A 15,963-nucleotide genomic window follows, 5' to 3' on the forward strand; every position below is an offset into this window, starting at 1 on the left:
GTCATCTCTGTGACTCAAAGCAAAAAAGCCCAGATTCTTCTGGCTGCTTGATGCAGGATGACTTCTGGCTGCAGAGTGATGGGGGAGAGGGTCCAAGACCTGTGAGTGGTGATGCACATACCTGCAGGGCAAGCAATTAGAGCAGGATCCCCCAAGCATGGCTTGTGCCTGAAGACTTGTGTTAAACGGAGGTCAGGGCTGTCTGATAAGCAAATTTGATAACTACTATCTACCTACAATCTCTGTCAAGAGCTCTAGGCTGTTAACGAGCTCCCTGGAACCAGCTCTCAGCATGTAGCTCTCAAAGGATGTCACCTACAGGCACAAAAGTTCTCAGAGGTGAAGTTCCCCATGCCCTGGGGACATGTGGCAGCTGAGACCTGGGGACTCCAGAGGGGTACGCTGTGCTGTGCTTGTATGGCTGGCTGGCCAACACCAACACCTTTGATGGGCTTGTTCCAGTGTCCCCCAGAGATGACTCTGGCACACAGGTATGGGCTGTGTGTTGTGCTTCAGGTCTGCATGCCTGATGCTCTCTACTTTTCAGATTGCAGTTGTGCAGCAATAGATTTTCCTGGCCCATGGCCTGTTGTCCCACCAACTGCAGAGATTTGTGTGAGGGGTCCACATCACTCCTGATCCTGACACAGGGTCCCCTTCCTCAGGAGCTGTCACAGACAGAAGAACTGCAAGCCTACCAGCCACTGCCTGTGAGCAGCCCCTTGCAGCCACTGCCTGAGTTACACTGCTTTTGGATGGCTTCTTATGTTCAAATCCTAGCAAATCAAGGGAAGGCCCTGCCCTCCATAACGGCAGTAGCAATGATTGAGTACGTATCTGTTCTGCCAAGTTATTTCTTGCTTTTCACCTTTTGTAATCAGACACCCACCTCTGACAGATGTAGGAAAGAAGCTGTATAGATGGTACTGTGGCCTCTCTCCCTTTGCATGGTTCCCCAGCACTCGTGGTCTGCTTGCCTGCTTCTCATTGATGCAGAAGGCCTAAGAAAAAGCAAAGCGTTAGACTTTCCAAACCTAAAGGAATTCACATTGATTTCCCTTCTAATGGTTCACCTGGAGGGGAGGTTGTGAGCTGCACAGCACTTTCATTTCTTCTGTGTGATGGGTCCCCAAGCTTTTTACCTTTCTGCCGTGGTACAGAGCCTACTTTGCCAGGATGCGTTTGAGGTAGGCAGGAGAAACAGGGCTGTAAGCTTCCATGTTGGTTTCTTTCAAGCTTCACAGGCTGTTCTAAAAATGTATTGTGCAATTTAAGAGACTGATGTGCTGAACTGAGCACAGAGATTTCAATTACCAATATCAAAATGAGTCCCCAAGAACAGATATCCATTCTGTTCTCTCCAGTCGTACCAGCAAGGTGTCCCACTGCTCAAAGCGCAGTCCGACTTTTCCTCTTTTGGCTGCTCGAGTCCTTGACTGAAGGTGAACGGTTGTGGTCTGTGTTAGGCCTGAAAGACTCTGCTAGAGGGAATGCTGGGCACCAGCAAGCAGCATTCACAAGGGTACTCAGGTATTGACTTCATCGTGAACTTTTTCTTGAAGCCTGGTCTATGTAGCCAACCAATTTCTGGACAAATAATAAATATAACTGTGTGGAAATCTCTCGGGCTGAGAGGGGTCTGCTTTTGTAGAAGAGTAGAGCTGCTCATGCAGTGCTGTCTGTGATGTGCTGCAACTTAGCCCTGCAGTAGTCAGCTCATGAAGATGGGTCACAGTATCAGTAAGTGACTCTTGTCCCTGAAGCAATGTGATTACAACAAATGTTAGAGTTCAGAAGAGTTTCTCCGTCAGAAAGTGATGTCAGTCCAGCATTGGTGTCAAGCACAGAGCTTGTTTGATGTCCCTATGATACTCCTGGGCAACATTTAAAACATCTCACACTGTAAGGCTGCAGTACAGGCAGTTTCCACTAGCAGTAATGTGCATTGTGAAGGCAGTCAAGGATGCAACAGTACCTCCATGACTGAGACTCCTTACAGATCCAGTAGGTGGATCACAGCTTCAGACCCTTTGTTATTCTCGTTACAGAAAACGAGCTATGAACTTGATAGCACGTACCTCAGTGAACACATTTAGAGAGAGATCTTACATAGTAAGTGGGGTTCCCCTTCTGAGCTTTAACAGCCTAGGGAAGCCAAACCTGCACCTCATTTCTCAACTCCCAGCACTTCCTCTCATTTCCCCTGCACAATGTGGGCCAAGGTAACCACAGCCCTGCACATCTCACCCTCCAAGGACATGGCAAAAAGGCAGAGGAGGACAAACAGCACCCACACCACACCACACAGACAGATAATGGCTCGTGGGGCTCCACATAAAACACTGGCTGCTTCCCTACCAACTCCTCTCTGCCCTGGGCACTGAAGGCTAGAGCTTGCAGGAGCTGGGTCAGGCTCCAGAACAAGATAGAGGAGATGGAGGCTGCAATGGCTTTACTTGCTTGTGTAGATGAGAGATTGGAGGGCTGCGGAACTGGGCAGGCTGGGTTGCTGCTATTGGGAGAGTCTGACCATGAGGAAAGCCCATGGGACTGGTGTTGGGAAGGGTCACCCATCTGCCAGGACACGTCCTTGCTCACGGCCAGAGCTCCCTTCTAGCTGCCACCCCCTCTGCCCATGGCTGCGGGACAGCAACGAGGCAGGACCAAAATGGCTGCGGCTGCCCCGGGCCGGCGGCGGGGCAGGGGAAGGAGGCGGGGGCAGCCGGGCCGCGGGGCGGTGCGGGGCAGCCGGGGTCCGCCCCGCCGCCTCCAGCCGCCGGGCTCCGTCCTCCTGCCGCGGCCTCGCTCCGCAGTCCCGAGCAGACAGAGGGGTAGGAGGGCAGCCGGGGCCGTGCCTCCCCCCGCGGCGCTCCGGGGGGGCCGGTGCCCGGGGAGCCCTTGGCTGGGGCCGGGACCGGGAGCCCCCGGCCCCGCTGGGGTCCGGCCGTGCCCGGGCTGCGGGTGTCGGGGGGGAGCCCCGCAGCGCCCGGGGGTAGCGGGTAGGAGGAGGCAGGTCCAAGGTCTGTCTGTCCGTCCGTCGGTCTGTCCGTCCGTAGCTGCCGGGATCAGGCCCGGCGAGGGCAAACGGGGTCGGACCCGGCCATCAGCGGGCGGGGCGAGGGTGCTGGGCTGAGGACGGCGCTGCTGCAGCTGAAATGGGCGCCTGGGCGGTGGGGGGGAGGCTCCAGGAGCATCTGGTCAGGTCCGTGATGGCCTCCAGGTGCCCTCAGGGCCCTGAGAGCGGTGCCCTTTTCCAGTTTGCTCCCTCTGTCCTCCTCCATCAGGAGGGACTTGCTGTAGGGTGATTGCAGCGGGGTGTCAGAGGGCTGTGTAAGGGGGCACAAACCCAAGACGAGTGACTGGGAAAGGGACACAGCGTGAGAGAAGTGGGGATGGGTTTATGGGGTGTCAGGCTGCCCATGAGGGGCTCCAGGGACCAGATGGGCTTGGGGGTACTGGGAGGATATTCAGGACACCCCTGGAAGAACCCCAGAGGCTGGGCAGTACTGGGGGGATCACTGGAAAGCCTGGGGCTGAGTAAAAGGTAAGGTGTAGCTCGGTGACTGCCAGGGCGGTAGGTAGCTGTGAGAAGGTGGCAATAATCTAATACTGAAGACAGTATCCTGATTCCCAAAATTGCCTTCTTGGTCCAAGACAGGTGCCTGACTCCTTGCAGCTAACTGGGGAAATTCTGCTTGCTTCCCTCTTGCCAGATCGCTTGTGCCTTCTGGTCAGGTCACAGCTGCTGCGGAGACACAAGAGGAGTTTTTCTCCTCCTGCGCAGGGAAAGCTTGTTTCTTCCTAGGAGCATTGCTGGTACGTGCTGGGAGGGGGAGTCCCCAAGCAGGCAAGCAGGAATGGCAGCTTGGGATGTTAAATGGGGAGCTATAAATCAGCAAGCTGCTAATTAAGACCGCAGAAGACTGGTGAGTTACTAAAGACCTGTATTACTCTTTTCAGAGCTCTGGGCCATTAACAAGCTCCGTGGGACCTGTTTCAAGCACGTGGCTCACGGGAGACATTGCTTGAGAGCACTTTATTTTGGGCATGTTCTCAGAGATGAAGTTTCCCGTGCCCTGGGGCCATTTGGCAGCCAAGGCCTGGGGACCCCCGGAGGGACACCCGGTGCTGTGCTTGCACGGCTGGCTGGACAATGCCAACACCTTTGACAGGCTCATCCCTCTGCTCCCCAAAGGTGGGTCTGGCTCACTGGGATGGCTCTTGCTGTGTTGCAGGGCCACATGCCTGATGCTTTCTCCCTTTCAGATAACCATTACGTGGCAGTGGATTTTTCTGGCCATGGTTTGTCGTCCCACCGACCTGCAGGCTCCCCCTACCATTTTCTGGATTATGTGAGCGATGTGCGCCGGGTAGCAGCAGGTGGGTAGTTGAAGGAACCCTTGAGGGATGTTTGTGCAGGGGGTGCTCTATCTTTGCTGCTCTTTGGAAGAAGTAGGCAGCATTTACTGGTTCTCCCCATTCTGATGTTAGCTGGTGCTCTGGTAATGCAGACTGAATAAACATCCCCCTTTATCACTGTTTACTGAGGATAGGAAATGTTTCTGTACTGAAAAGCAGCAGTGACTGAATATGCAGCTAAATGGTTCTGCCAGACTGACTTTTTGTAAGCAGCCAGCGACCACTAACCAGTGTTAGGTGTAAATTGGAGACTCTTCTGGTTCTCCCCATTGGCAGTTTGGTGCTTGCTTTAGTGCCATACAAAGAAATGTGAAAGGCAGGGTGTCTCAGACTCCTAATAACTCCTGGTCTAACTGCGTATCTGTGTGCTGATATTGGGAGAGCCTATGGCATGTGCAGTTTTGCATCCCTCGTTCAGCATACAAAGAGCCTGGAGAAGAAGTTCTTTGGCGTGCCAGAGGGTAAAACACATCTTTCAGTGAGGTATGTTTCAGATGGCGGCATGGATGAAGTGGTATTTTCCCATGAGCCTCTCAGAGTGCCTAAAAATGGTCTGAAGAGCCCAATTCGTTAAACGGCGTTAAGAGCTTTCACTTGGAATGATCCTCCTTTCACCGACACAGCAGACCTGGCTCAGCCTCCTCACGGCTTCTGCTGAGCGCCCTGCAGCAGGGTGCTTTGTCAAGGTCTCCCCATTCCAGCAGGTGCTGCCCAGTCAGGCTCCTTTGCTTATTGCCACTCTCATGTCTGGCAGAGGGTGGAAACGTGCTGTAGTTTGCCTTGCAGAGAGTGCTCGAGAGCTGTGTGACTTAACTACCAAGGAAATGAGGTGGTGGATGTTCTTTTTTCTTTAAAACTGGCCGACTTAGCCACCTCATTTCTGGGTTGGGAAGCAAATTAAGCTTTGCAGAAGCCCTCCTGGGAGAAGGGGCCTGTGGTGGTCGAGAAGCAGCAAGATGCCGCTGGTCTGGTTTCTAATGCAGCACTGTCTGTTTTTGTCTGTTGCCACTTAGCATTGCAGTGGAGACGGTTCACCCTGATGGGTCACAGTATGGGTAAGTGGCTCTTGTCCTTGTAAGCCGTGAGATTCACGGAAATATGAGTAGATAATTAATTTACAAGGCATGCTGCTAGGGGCTGGGTTGGAATATTTATTATATTGTGTCAAGTACCAGGTTCTTGCTTGAGTGATTCAAAAATCTGCACCCTTGTTTAGAATGCCTCTGTTTTCAAGACACTGTAGTACAAACAGCATGGCTCTCCCTGCGGGCACTTCCTGAACTCCCAGGAGGGAACAGGGATGGGCAAAGAGGGTTGGTCTAAGGCAGCAATATTCACAGCAGGCCTTCCTGCTGTCCCCGGGCTTTGTGGCCTTGTGGGCTCCAGGCAGGGTCTTGGTGGGTTACAGGGCTTGCAGAGGGGAACCACGACTCTGTGTCCTGGGGACATAACTGGGTTTTGCCTTGATGTGGGTTTTGTTCCCCAGGGCTGCTCTGTACCTGCTGGCAGTAGTGTTTTAACTGGTAACTCTTCCTTCACCTTTGCTGCCTGAGAGGGAGATGGGGATGGGGCAGGCTGGGGACTCCAGCTGGCCTCCAGTCATCCCGTTTTCTGCTTGTGTTCTCCCTGCCGGGAGAGCTTTGCTCTGTAGCTTGGGCTTTGTCCCTTGGCACACGGTGCATTTGGGCCTCTAAGGCAGCTCCTGCTGTGGGGAAGGAGAGCTCCTGTTACCAGGGGGTGTCCTGCTTATAACTGAGCACCATTCTTTCCTTTGCAGGTGGGGCTGTGGCAGGAATGGTGAGTAAAACATTCTTTCTTCATGGGGTTTGTGACTTTTGCAGCTGGAACAACAAATGGGAGAGGAATAAAGGGACAGACTGTGTGAGACTTGGATCTCGGGGGAGGAGAGGCCATTCTCTGACTCCTCTCCAGTGTAACAGGATGAAGACAGCGCTCAGTGCGCAGCTTTTTGCTTTGTCTCATAATGTTTCATCTTTCCTCAGTTCTGTTTCCTTTATCCTGAGATGGTGGACAAGCTGATCCTGCTGGAAAATCTGGGCTTTCTGCTGGCTCCAGAGGTTAGATTTCATGTGTTGTTCCCCTCCCTTTTATTAAATAAAAAGAGAGGTGTTTTTTTCCATCATTGTTCAAGGAAAGCACTGATGTGACCAGTCCTTTTGGCAGGCACAGACGTGCTTGTTGTTGCATGAAGCGTGGTCCCTGCTTAGGGTGGCCCTTGAAGAACACTTGGTAGTGCTGAGCATCCTGTAGCCCCGTAGCATTGAAATTCACTTGTCTGTACCGTGCTCGTGTGCAAAAGGAACTGGAATGTCTGGCCAAGCAGCTGCTTGCCAAGGTTGTCTTTTTGCCAACAGCTTGTTGGGTGACCTGGGCGCAAGACTGGCAGATTTCTTTTTCTGTTCCTGGCAGGACATAAAGCTGCATTCCCAAACTGCCAGCATCACTCCCAAGTGCTGGGGGGTGGTAGGCAGAAGGGGGGGACAGAGGCACAGGGTCAGAGAGACAAAAGATATCAGATTTTCCTTGTTCTTTTGGACACTTGTCCTCAGCTCAAAAGTGAAGTGGGAGAGAGTAGAAGAGATTATACAGGTGAAAAGTTAACAACTTTAAGCGCTGCTGTATAGGTTTTCAGCTTCTACCTTGCCTGTTATGTATTACTGTTCTCTTTGCCCCAGAAGTGTGCATGATATATGATGTCCGTAACTGGTAGGAGTTATGAGAGATGTTGAAGGGTGAAATACCTCTTTCTACCCTCTTGATTAGGGGTAAAATGACTCAGAAGAGGGAGGTTACTCCTGTGCTCTACATGGCTTTGTTTTAGGACACTGAGGCGTGGCTGAAATCAAAACGGATGGTTATCGACAGATTACTGAGCTTAGAGGCAAGGCAGCAAGCTCCCAAAGCACGTAGCCCTGAAGCAGCATTGCAGAGGTGGGTTCTCATCTGTCTCTTCATTTGCTGCCTGCCTTCATCTTGGACAGCTATGGTTGCTTGAACAATAAGGTGAAACTGTCTCTGTTCTGCCCGTTCAAGTCCTCCTCTGGCATCTCAGCAGTCTTTTGGCTTCTGCAGCCACCTTCCTGCTCTTCTCTGAAGCAGCCCAAGGGCTCGCTGTCACCTTGTCATGCCATTTTCGCTTCGCTTCCTCCCTTTTTCAGCAGCACAATCTCTCTGCCATGTCTCCTCCAGGCTGTTAGAAGCAAACAGACATCTGACAGCTGAGGGTGGGGCGATCCTGCTGCAGCGAGGAGCAACTGAGACACCCGCTGGTAAGGGGCTGCTTGGAGACAGGGCTCATCACAGCGCCGGCCCAACACTGGGTGTAGGAAGGGAGCAGTGCCAACAGCCATCATCTTCCGCAGGGTACGGGGTGCCCTAGCTACAAGTTTACGCAGCCTGACTGGGATCAATTAGGTCTGGAGGCCGAGCTCTCCTCTCCCAGCAACTGAGGTTAGAATGGGTAAAGAAAAAGACATCTAAAAAGGAGATACCAGAAGTAATCCTGCTCCTCTTGTCTCAGAAAGCCTTGGGCAGACCCAGAGGTGAGGGGCAGAGGGGGCAGAGCAACTCCCTCTCTTCTGACTCATGGAAACCTTCCCTTGTTTTCATTCCAGGGCTGGTGTATAACAGAGACATGAGAGTCCGTACGGTAAGCGGTGCAGTTCTGACTTGCCCCCTGCTGCTTCTAAGGCCTGAGCTTACAGAACACAGAGGTAGCGGAGGCCCACTCGCTGAGCCCCGGCTCTGCCTCCACCCAACCGTTTACTTACTGCTTCCCTAATTCCCACACCTCTTTTAAATGCTGCTGTTAAAAGAGCCTACACTTGATCATTAACTGACTCAGCTTACAGAGTCACTGGAAAATGTTACTGAATTTTTTAGCAGTTCCTGAGCCCCAGGGCCTCCTGGCCACGTTTTCCTGCTGTTAAAACTCTTAAGGCAGCAGATGGATGGATGCTTTAGGTTAGCTTCTTTGTCGGGTCACCCTTATAAGAAGGGGGCAGGGAGTGGAACAAAGTCCCTTATATTTGATACTTTGATAGCTTTGTGCCACTATTGCGCAAGTAGGGCCTTCTCTACCTGTGCTACAGCCAGGCTGTGAAAGCCAGAGCATTGTACTATCTCCTTTTTAGTAAAAGGATTTTTAAAGCTTTTTCTCTGCTGTGAGATCATTCCCATATGTGCTGCAACCCAGCAGGCAGCGTTGTTGGCAGCCCTGAAACGCAGCTGGACAGAAGGAGCAGTTGCAGAGCCAGCCACTCTTGTGTGCAGCCTGGCAGCTTATCCGGTCTCTGCGCAGCAGCCGTGGGGCCTCAGCCTCTCCTGCCTTCAGAGCTGCTGCTGCCACGGGGTTTGGGGACGTGCTGCGTCCTCAGCTGCTGCCCCTGACCTTTGTTGCTCTCCCTGTCTTTGCACCTGCAGCAGAGTCGAGAATCCCTCACCACGGAGCAGTGCGTGAAGCTCTTGCAGAAGATCCAGGATCGTGTTCTCATCATTTTGTGAGTGAAGCACAAGCACAGCCAGCCCTCGCTGCTGTCCCACAGCCCTGGGCAGAGGGGGTGGCAGCTAGAAGGGGCCCCCGGTTCCCCCGGGCTTACAGCTCCCTTCCCACACCCGGCCATCCCCTGTGGTTACCTTGGCCTGTGCTGTGCAGTGGCTATAAGCAGAGGTGCTGGGAGTTGAAAAATGAGGTGCAGGTTTGGCTTCCCTAGGCTGATCGAATCGTAAGAGCGGAGTCCTGTGCACTTAAGAATTTTCCCGTGTGCCCAGAGCAGAGCAACACAACGTCATAGTGAGGCCAGGTGCTCTGAGCCACTCAGAGCACATCTCTCGGAGCCTCAGACATCGCTTTGTCCCGTCACCTGCAGTACAATCGTAATTCTCTAGGAGGTCTAACGCTGGCTTCTCCACGAGGACTGCCCTGGTACCTCCTCCTCCAAGCAGGGCACGACCTGTGATTAGTGTTTAAAGCAGCAGTATGGAGGGGGGAAAGGGACAGAGAGCTGCAAAAGCTGGCTGGAAGGAAAAAAGAGCAGAAGATAGGGTGGGGCAGGGCATGATGGGCAAGTTAAGGAGTCAGCCCCAAGAGGATAATATTTAACCAGTCTCCACTCTGATACTAGGCAGTGGCCTAAGGTCTTAAATGAATAATTTGGCAGATAATAGCTGCTCAGCCAAGCTGTGCCTTGCTCCTCTGACTGCCACGTATGAACAGGTAACCGTGCTGTTTACAAGCAGCCGATAAAGAGCAGCTGGGGCTGTCACCCCAGTGTCCTGGGGACACTGCTTCTGCCCAGGACAGCCACAAAGAGAGGCACACCGTGTGCTGTACTGAGCCTCGCTCTTACTTTTCAGAGCACAAGATGGACTCTTGGTACCGCGCAAGCTGGAGAGCAAAAACCACTTTGTGATAGCCCTACGGGAGGCATTCGAGCGTACCCTCAGAGAGGTGAGAGCAGCCTTCATCCTCGCATCTCTGCGGGGCACCAAACCGGGAGCAGCTAGGAAGTAGCTTACCCTAGTGGACACCTGCACTGGGGGATTTGTCCTGAACAGCCCAGTCCTCACAAAGGGGGAAAGCCAAATTTTCCCCTGCTGCCAAAGTCCTGGTCAGCACTGCCCTCTGGAGCCAGCTCATCCCAGGTCCTCCGGTCCCTGTCCTGCCTCCAGTCTGCTGGATTGTAATCTCTTTATATGATGCTTTGTCTGTGACTGGCATACGGCAACATAAAACCCAACCCTTCTTTGAGACACCATTTCCTCTAGCTTCCTCCCGTGGTGGGTGCCACAAAGCAAGCGTAGCTTGCCTGAGGGAACACTTTCCTCCTCTTTATCTGCTTGTGTCTTCTCCCTCCAGCACATCCAGCTAGTAGAGGTGCCCGGGAGTCATTTTGTGCACATGAACGAGCCTGAGGTGGTGTCCGGGATCATCAGCAACTTCCTGACAGCGCACGACACCAGAGCAAGGCTCTAGGCAGGTTCCACTGCAGCAGCAGTTCAGAACAGGGAGCTAAAAGCAGACTCCGGAGGAATTGTCACCTTTCCTACCTCACATCCAACAGCGGTTTCACGATGCTCATTCCTAAGCTGAACTTGTTGAACGGGTGGAAGCAGATCTGCTCATTTGTCCAAGGGAAAAGGAATTTTTCCTCCACTTCTAGCTCTGGCAGTGCAGGGTTAGATACCCAGTGGCCTTCCCTTTGCTTACTCCTAACTTTTGCACCCTGAAACAGAGCAGGAATACAGGCACAGGCATCCTCTGCGGGAGCAGCAGCAGCACCAGCTGTAGCACCGCAAGAGAGGGGTGGGGTGGCTCATTCTTGACTCCCCTCTGAGCATGGTGTGATCAGTCTCTTCCCAGGGTTAGACCCTCTGAAAAACACAGGAGCGTTCTGCTTCTCTGCTTATTTCCATGAGTACCTGAGCTCAGAGCGCCTCAATCTCTCTGTTCTACTGCTGCTTTTTAAAAAAACTTGGCTTACATGAGAGCTCACCTGAGCACAGAAGGCCATTTCAATGAACTCGTAGGGAATGAGACATTAATCCTCTAGCTGAAACAGCTGGGAGAACTACTAGTAATGGAAAAGTTGGCAGAGATGATTTCTGTCCTTCTAAATAAAGATTGATCTTCTACTGTTAACACTGTCTTTGACTGTACAGGAGAGTGGACTTTCTTTCAGGATGCTCACCCAAGCAGCTGAAGTGCCAATCTTAAGAGGCAGCGATTTTAACGTGCCGTATCTAAAGCAGAATGCATGTAAAGCATCCATCTGCCTTGTAAATTGATACAAAAAGCCAAATGAAGCAAGCAGGCCTGGCAGCCTCCCCACGCAATAGAAACTGCATTGACAGTGGGTTTTCTAGGGGAGGGCGAATCTATTTCAGCCCAGCTCTGTGGAATTTATCAGCACTTCCTCTGTACACTCACGGTCAGCCCCTTACCAAGGCTGCAGGCAGTAAAATAAACGTGTAGAAGCCTGGGGTGGCTCCTTTCAGACCACAGCAGCAGCAGTCACAGACTGCTGGGGTGAAGTCCAAGTTGTGTGGGCAGCAGCAAAAGCGCTACCCCACGGCTGGATGTGCCTGTTGCCATCCTTACCTGCCTCCTGTTGAGGCCGACAGGAGGCCTGGGAATTTACCAGTCATTTTTGCCTTTTTTTTTTTTTTTAATTCCCAAGGTCACTCCCTCCCCTTCTTCCTGACCCCCAGGTAAACGCATAAAGGAGCACTGAGAAATAAGCCATGACTTTTATCACCACCCCAGTCCAGCACATAAGAGGTTGCTTCCCACAGCAGAGCAAGGGGGAGAGAGGCATTCCTGTGTGTTGGGAACAGAGCAGCAGTTTATTTACAGTGCTTCAGCCATTCCCTGCCCCTGCAAAGGCTGTGCTGGGCCAATTCTGTCTCTCACCAAGTTTCGGGAAGGCCTTGGGTGGCAGGGAGATACAGGTTGTCACTGGACATGCCTCAGCCCCCTGGACCCACACCATGGAAAATAGTGACGATGGCAGCGCAGACGTGGCCAGGAGAGCAGAAGGATGCCGGTGCGAGCGAAGCCAACTCCCCCTCCAGCTGTGGTTGCTGGGATCTCCCACGTCAGGTCCAGGGGCAGGGACAGCATGAAACTGCCTCAATTCCTTGAAACTCTTTGGCATGTGGAGTCTGTTGGCATCTCTCCTGCCCTCTTCAGCGCAGGCATCTGAGGAAACAGCTCGGCATGGCTCAGTATGGCCTAAACTTGCGCTGGGCTCGCATCAGTGCGATTCTTTGCTTGTCCTCTTCAAATTTCTTCCTCAACTGGGCAATATCTGGAACAGGCAGAAAAAAAAAAGAAGGGATGTCACACAGGAGCAGCAGACCTCCCTCTCCCTGGGGAGCTCCACCTTGGCACCCCGTGACGGGTTCAGTCCTGCCACTTAAAGCACACACTTCCCAGAGCAGGTCCCTTTGCACGAGGGCTAAGTGCAGAGCTGAGGCTCTGGCTGTTCTCCTGCAGCGCTGCAGCTCCCTCTTGGGGACAGAACATGCTAGTTTTCCCTCTCAGCGGCTGCCTCTATGCAGACTGACAAAATCTGTTAGGAAGCCGTGATCTGTACGCTCTCCCACAGATTGTTAGGCCGGGTGGTGGCAAGGGGCCCACGGGAACTGGTGAGGCCATTCACACCACCACCAAGCTGGCTGCTCACCTGCAGCTGGATGTAGTGGCTGCTGAAGGAGAAAGGATACTCTTTGGACCACAGTGTGAGAGAAAAAAAGACAGGCAGGAGGGGACTCAGACACTCACGCTCTCTCTTGGTCTCGCGATGCTGCCAGGCGTAGAAGTTGAGCAGCTCTTTGCGGGCCCTTTTCCGCTTCTCCCTCTCCAGCACCCGCAGGTTGGCGGCCTCTGTCCGGGGCAGGCCAGGCTTCCGGCCCTTCCGCGTTACCTTCACCCAGCCCTCCTCATCTGGCACGCCCTCCTCCTGGGCCGCTTTGGCTTCTTCCTATAAAGACAGGAAGGCGAGACGGCTTAGTGCAGCTGGGCTGCCAGCCAGTCTGAAGCACGGCTCCCCCCAGGGTCCTGCTTACACACATGAAAAGTTACAGCAAGATTTGAAGGAAGGCATGGAACCAAGGACAAAGGCACTCAAGTCTCAGTCACAACGGTGCATGCCAGACAGGACCCATTTTATTTGGGGATACCAGGTGCGATGAACCAAACCTTCCACCACCAACCCTTCTAGCCAGCGTGTTTCCCCTCTGCCATTTGCAACAGGGCCTGGGCACTGAGAGATCCTCTCTCTCTTCCTTTCCTTCTCCAAACAAACTGCTTAGGCTGGGTTCCCTCCCCAGCCCGGCCTCACCTGTGCTATCTTTTTGTCATAGTCTTGCATGAAGGTGTCCACCTCAGTCTTCAGTTCTTCCTGATCCACTACTGAGTCTGCGTATCTGGCGATCCACTCTGAGACACAGACAGCAGAAGTCAGCCACAGCCTCTGTTAGAAGCAAGCTCTAGTGCGGCACATTTGAGCAGCTCTAGAGAGAACTGCTGTGGGAAACAACACGCTCCATTCCCATTTCTGTTCAGCTTCCCCGCTGCATTAGCTCATGAACAATCAATTTGAGGCCCAGGCCACAGGCAGTAAGCAATGGGAAGCTAAATGATGGGAAGAGCTTGCAACTTTCCCAAGCAGGAGCGAGCTACCTTAAGCCCAAAAGGTGCAACATTCAGGGCTGCCTTCCTACCAAGGGGTCATCTTGACAGCCATCTGGTGCCTGTTTATGAGTCTGGCTTCCATTCTGAGGGTAAAAAACAGCCAGCTTCTCTGGAGCTATGTGAAATTGAAGAGATGTGGGGAAAAACTGCCCTTCCATTGGACCAACTGACCGCATCCTCCTGTAGGGTCACTTAGGCTCTACAACGTCCAATACAAGATAGCAATAAGATAGAGTAAAAAAAAAAAAAAAAATAATGAAATGCTGGACATCTCCCCAGCTCAGGCTCATCACAAAGAGGTGAGAATGAAATTGGAACACGCTAGGTAGCATTCAGCAAGGAAAAGGTTTCCCCTGCTCTGGCTAACAGGAAGATTGCCGCTGCTTACTTACTGCTAATGCCAGTTTTCACAGGGTGACTGTCTGTTGATATCAGCAAGGGACCTTCCTCTGCCAGGGCCTTGACTGCTTGGACGCTAGCTGGTTTCTTGAACACCACATATGCTACTCGAAATCCCTAAAAGAAAAAGACCCACCCAGGCCAGTCAGATATACCACGGTGATGCGGCAAGGAACTGAAGCATAAAATAGCAATCAAAGCACAAGTTACAGAAGAATGGATTAAAAAAAAAAAAAAGATAAGGCAATTTTGAATCACGTTGCCAAGTCTCCCCACGCAGTTTTTCCACAACTCATGCTAAACAGCACGACTCGATACTCGAGATTTCTTCCCGTTGTGACCACCGAAGCACCGGTTCTCTCTCCCCCGAGCTTTACCGTCGCAGTCCTGCGGCTGAAGAACTTGGAGCTGAGTTTTTCCGTTTTCTCCCCCGGCCCCGGCTTGTCCCTGACGTCCACGCCCTGCACCGGCCCGCAGCTGGCGAACAACCTGGACAGAGACTCCTTGGCACGGAGATTACGAGACAAGCGTCAGAGCAGAGCGGGAGAGACTCGGCCCCGGGTCAGCGGTGCGGGAGGCCCCGCGAGGGGCCCGGCCGCCGGCCGCACTCACCGGGCCGCAGTACGGGGGCACGTTGAGGACGAAGAGGGTGCGGCCGGGCGGGTGCGCGTCGCCGGGCCCTTCCCGCACGCGGTGCTCCTTCACCAGCAGGCAGTGGGGCGAGCGCTGCCGCTCCCCGAACTTCACCGCCAGGGCTGCGGGAGACACAGCGGTTGGTTAGAGGCCCCGCTCCCGGCTCCCGGCCCCCGGCCCGGCCCGGCCCTCCCCGCCGCCCCTCACCCGTGTAGCCCGGCGGCGCCGCTCCTGCCGCACGCTGCTTGGCGGCCGCCATCTTAGCGCGGCGGGAAGCGGCGGGCAGCGAGGGCTGCCGGGAGCTGTAGTTCCCCCCGCGCCGCTCCTAATGGCGGCGGGGCCCTGCCCTGAGGAGGGGCCGGGCTGCGCTCACACGGGGCAAGCCGGGGACAGCTCGCCTCGAGACTTCCTTGAGGTAAAGCCAAAATCCCCTGGCTCAGGGCTGCTGACGCTAAGGAGGCGGAGGGCACTGGGACCTGGGGGAGGTGCTGGAGAAGAGGAAGGTAGCTACTCTCCTGCCTCAGCCCCAAGGAGGCGCGCAGCCCAGCTGAGGCATGGCTTTCCTCACACCTGCGGATTACAGTCTTTCAAAAGTCTGCTACCACGTCTGACCTCCAAAGAAAGCTGTGACTCACCTGGGCTGGGAGGTTTTGACTATTCCTTAAACCTTCCTCGTAAGGCAGCAGGCAATTTACAGCTTTTACAGGTACACTAAACTCGAGACAATATTGCACGCACTCTGGAAGTGCGTCACAGGAGAGAGAAAGCCCAGGGAAAGATGGTCATGAAAACAGTGGCTAACACTAATGCATGAAGACAGCAGAAGGAATACAAGAGTAGCACACCAAGGGAACAAGATGTAACATGAGGTGATGCACCAATAGATGTGGAAAGGTAAAGGTTTCCCTAGAGACAGTTTCCACAGGTACAGGGGGTGCTATCTCAAAACCTGATTTATTTTTGATTTTTTTTTTACCCCAGGTGGTGGGGCACATTACACAGTCATGGGAAATAACTGAGACAGGCACAGGGGAGTAAACGGAGACTGAAGCCAGGGCAAGCAAAGTAGCTGTTGGGTTATGTCGCCCAATGATTTGGCATTAGAGGTGTATTTCTACACTGAAGTTCCTCTGGAAATCCTTGGCTAAGGACTATGGAAATGCAATGCTATGAAGAACAATACCTAGGTAGAGTCTCTAAAGAACAGCACGCTTACTGTTAAGGAAGCTTATTGCACACAGTTAGTTTAACAGTTCTGAAATGAAGACCTGAACAATGAGAACAGTATAAAACAG

General features: G+C 53.2%; 2 protein-coding genes across 5 annotated transcripts; one reads left to right on the top strand and one right to left on the bottom strand.

The window, feature by feature from the left end:
- Positions 1 to 2,730: 2,730 nt before the first annotated feature.
- On the top strand, positions 2,731 to 11,080 carry SERHL2 (serine hydrolase like 2). 4 transcript variants are annotated; one of them, XM_040554860.1, is made up of 13 exons: positions 2,760 to 2,831; positions 3,736 to 3,816; positions 3,961 to 4,195; positions 4,267 to 4,380; positions 5,433 to 5,474; positions 6,197 to 6,216; positions 6,423 to 6,497; positions 7,262 to 7,371; positions 7,630 to 7,709; positions 8,055 to 8,089; positions 8,863 to 8,939; positions 9,796 to 9,889; positions 10,298 to 11,080. In XM_040554860.1, exons 3-13 carry the CDS (start codon positions 4,048 to 4,050, stop codon positions 10,412 to 10,414), a joined length of 912 nt encoding a protein of 303 aa, XP_040410794.1. In that variant the 5' UTR covers positions 2,760 to 2,831; positions 3,736 to 3,816; positions 3,961 to 4,047; the 3' UTR covers positions 10,415 to 11,080. The 4 variants fall into 4 exon arrangements, with proteins under 4 accessions (XP_040410768.1, XP_040410794.1, XP_040410776.1 ...); XM_040554834.1 differs by lacking the exon at positions 3,736 to 3,816 and having other exon boundaries at positions 2,731 to 2,831; XM_040554842.1 differs by lacking the exons at positions 2,760 to 2,831; positions 3,736 to 3,816 and adding an exon at positions 2,867 to 3,020.
- A 594-nt stretch (positions 11,081 to 11,674) lies between these two features.
- On the bottom strand, positions 11,675 to 15,114 carry RRP7A (ribosomal RNA processing 7 homolog A). The gene is made up of 7 exons (XM_040554867.1): positions 14,876 to 15,114; positions 14,648 to 14,790; positions 14,413 to 14,538; positions 14,029 to 14,152; positions 13,284 to 13,381; positions 12,725 to 12,923; positions 11,675 to 12,248 (listed from the first exon to the last, which is right to left on the bottom strand). Exons 1-7 carry the CDS (start codon positions 14,925 to 14,927, stop codon positions 12,163 to 12,165), a joined length of 828 nt encoding a protein of 275 aa, XP_040410801.1. The 5' UTR covers positions 14,928 to 15,114; the 3' UTR covers positions 11,675 to 12,162.
- Positions 15,115 to 15,963: the final 849 nt, after the last annotated feature.

Source organism: Cygnus olor, chromosome 1 (genome assembly GCF_009769625.2).
Source record: "Cygnus olor isolate bCygOlo1 chromosome 1, bCygOlo1.pri.v2, whole genome shotgun sequence".
Lineage (NCBI taxonomy): Eukaryota > Metazoa > Chordata > Aves > Anseriformes > Anatidae > Cygnus > Cygnus olor.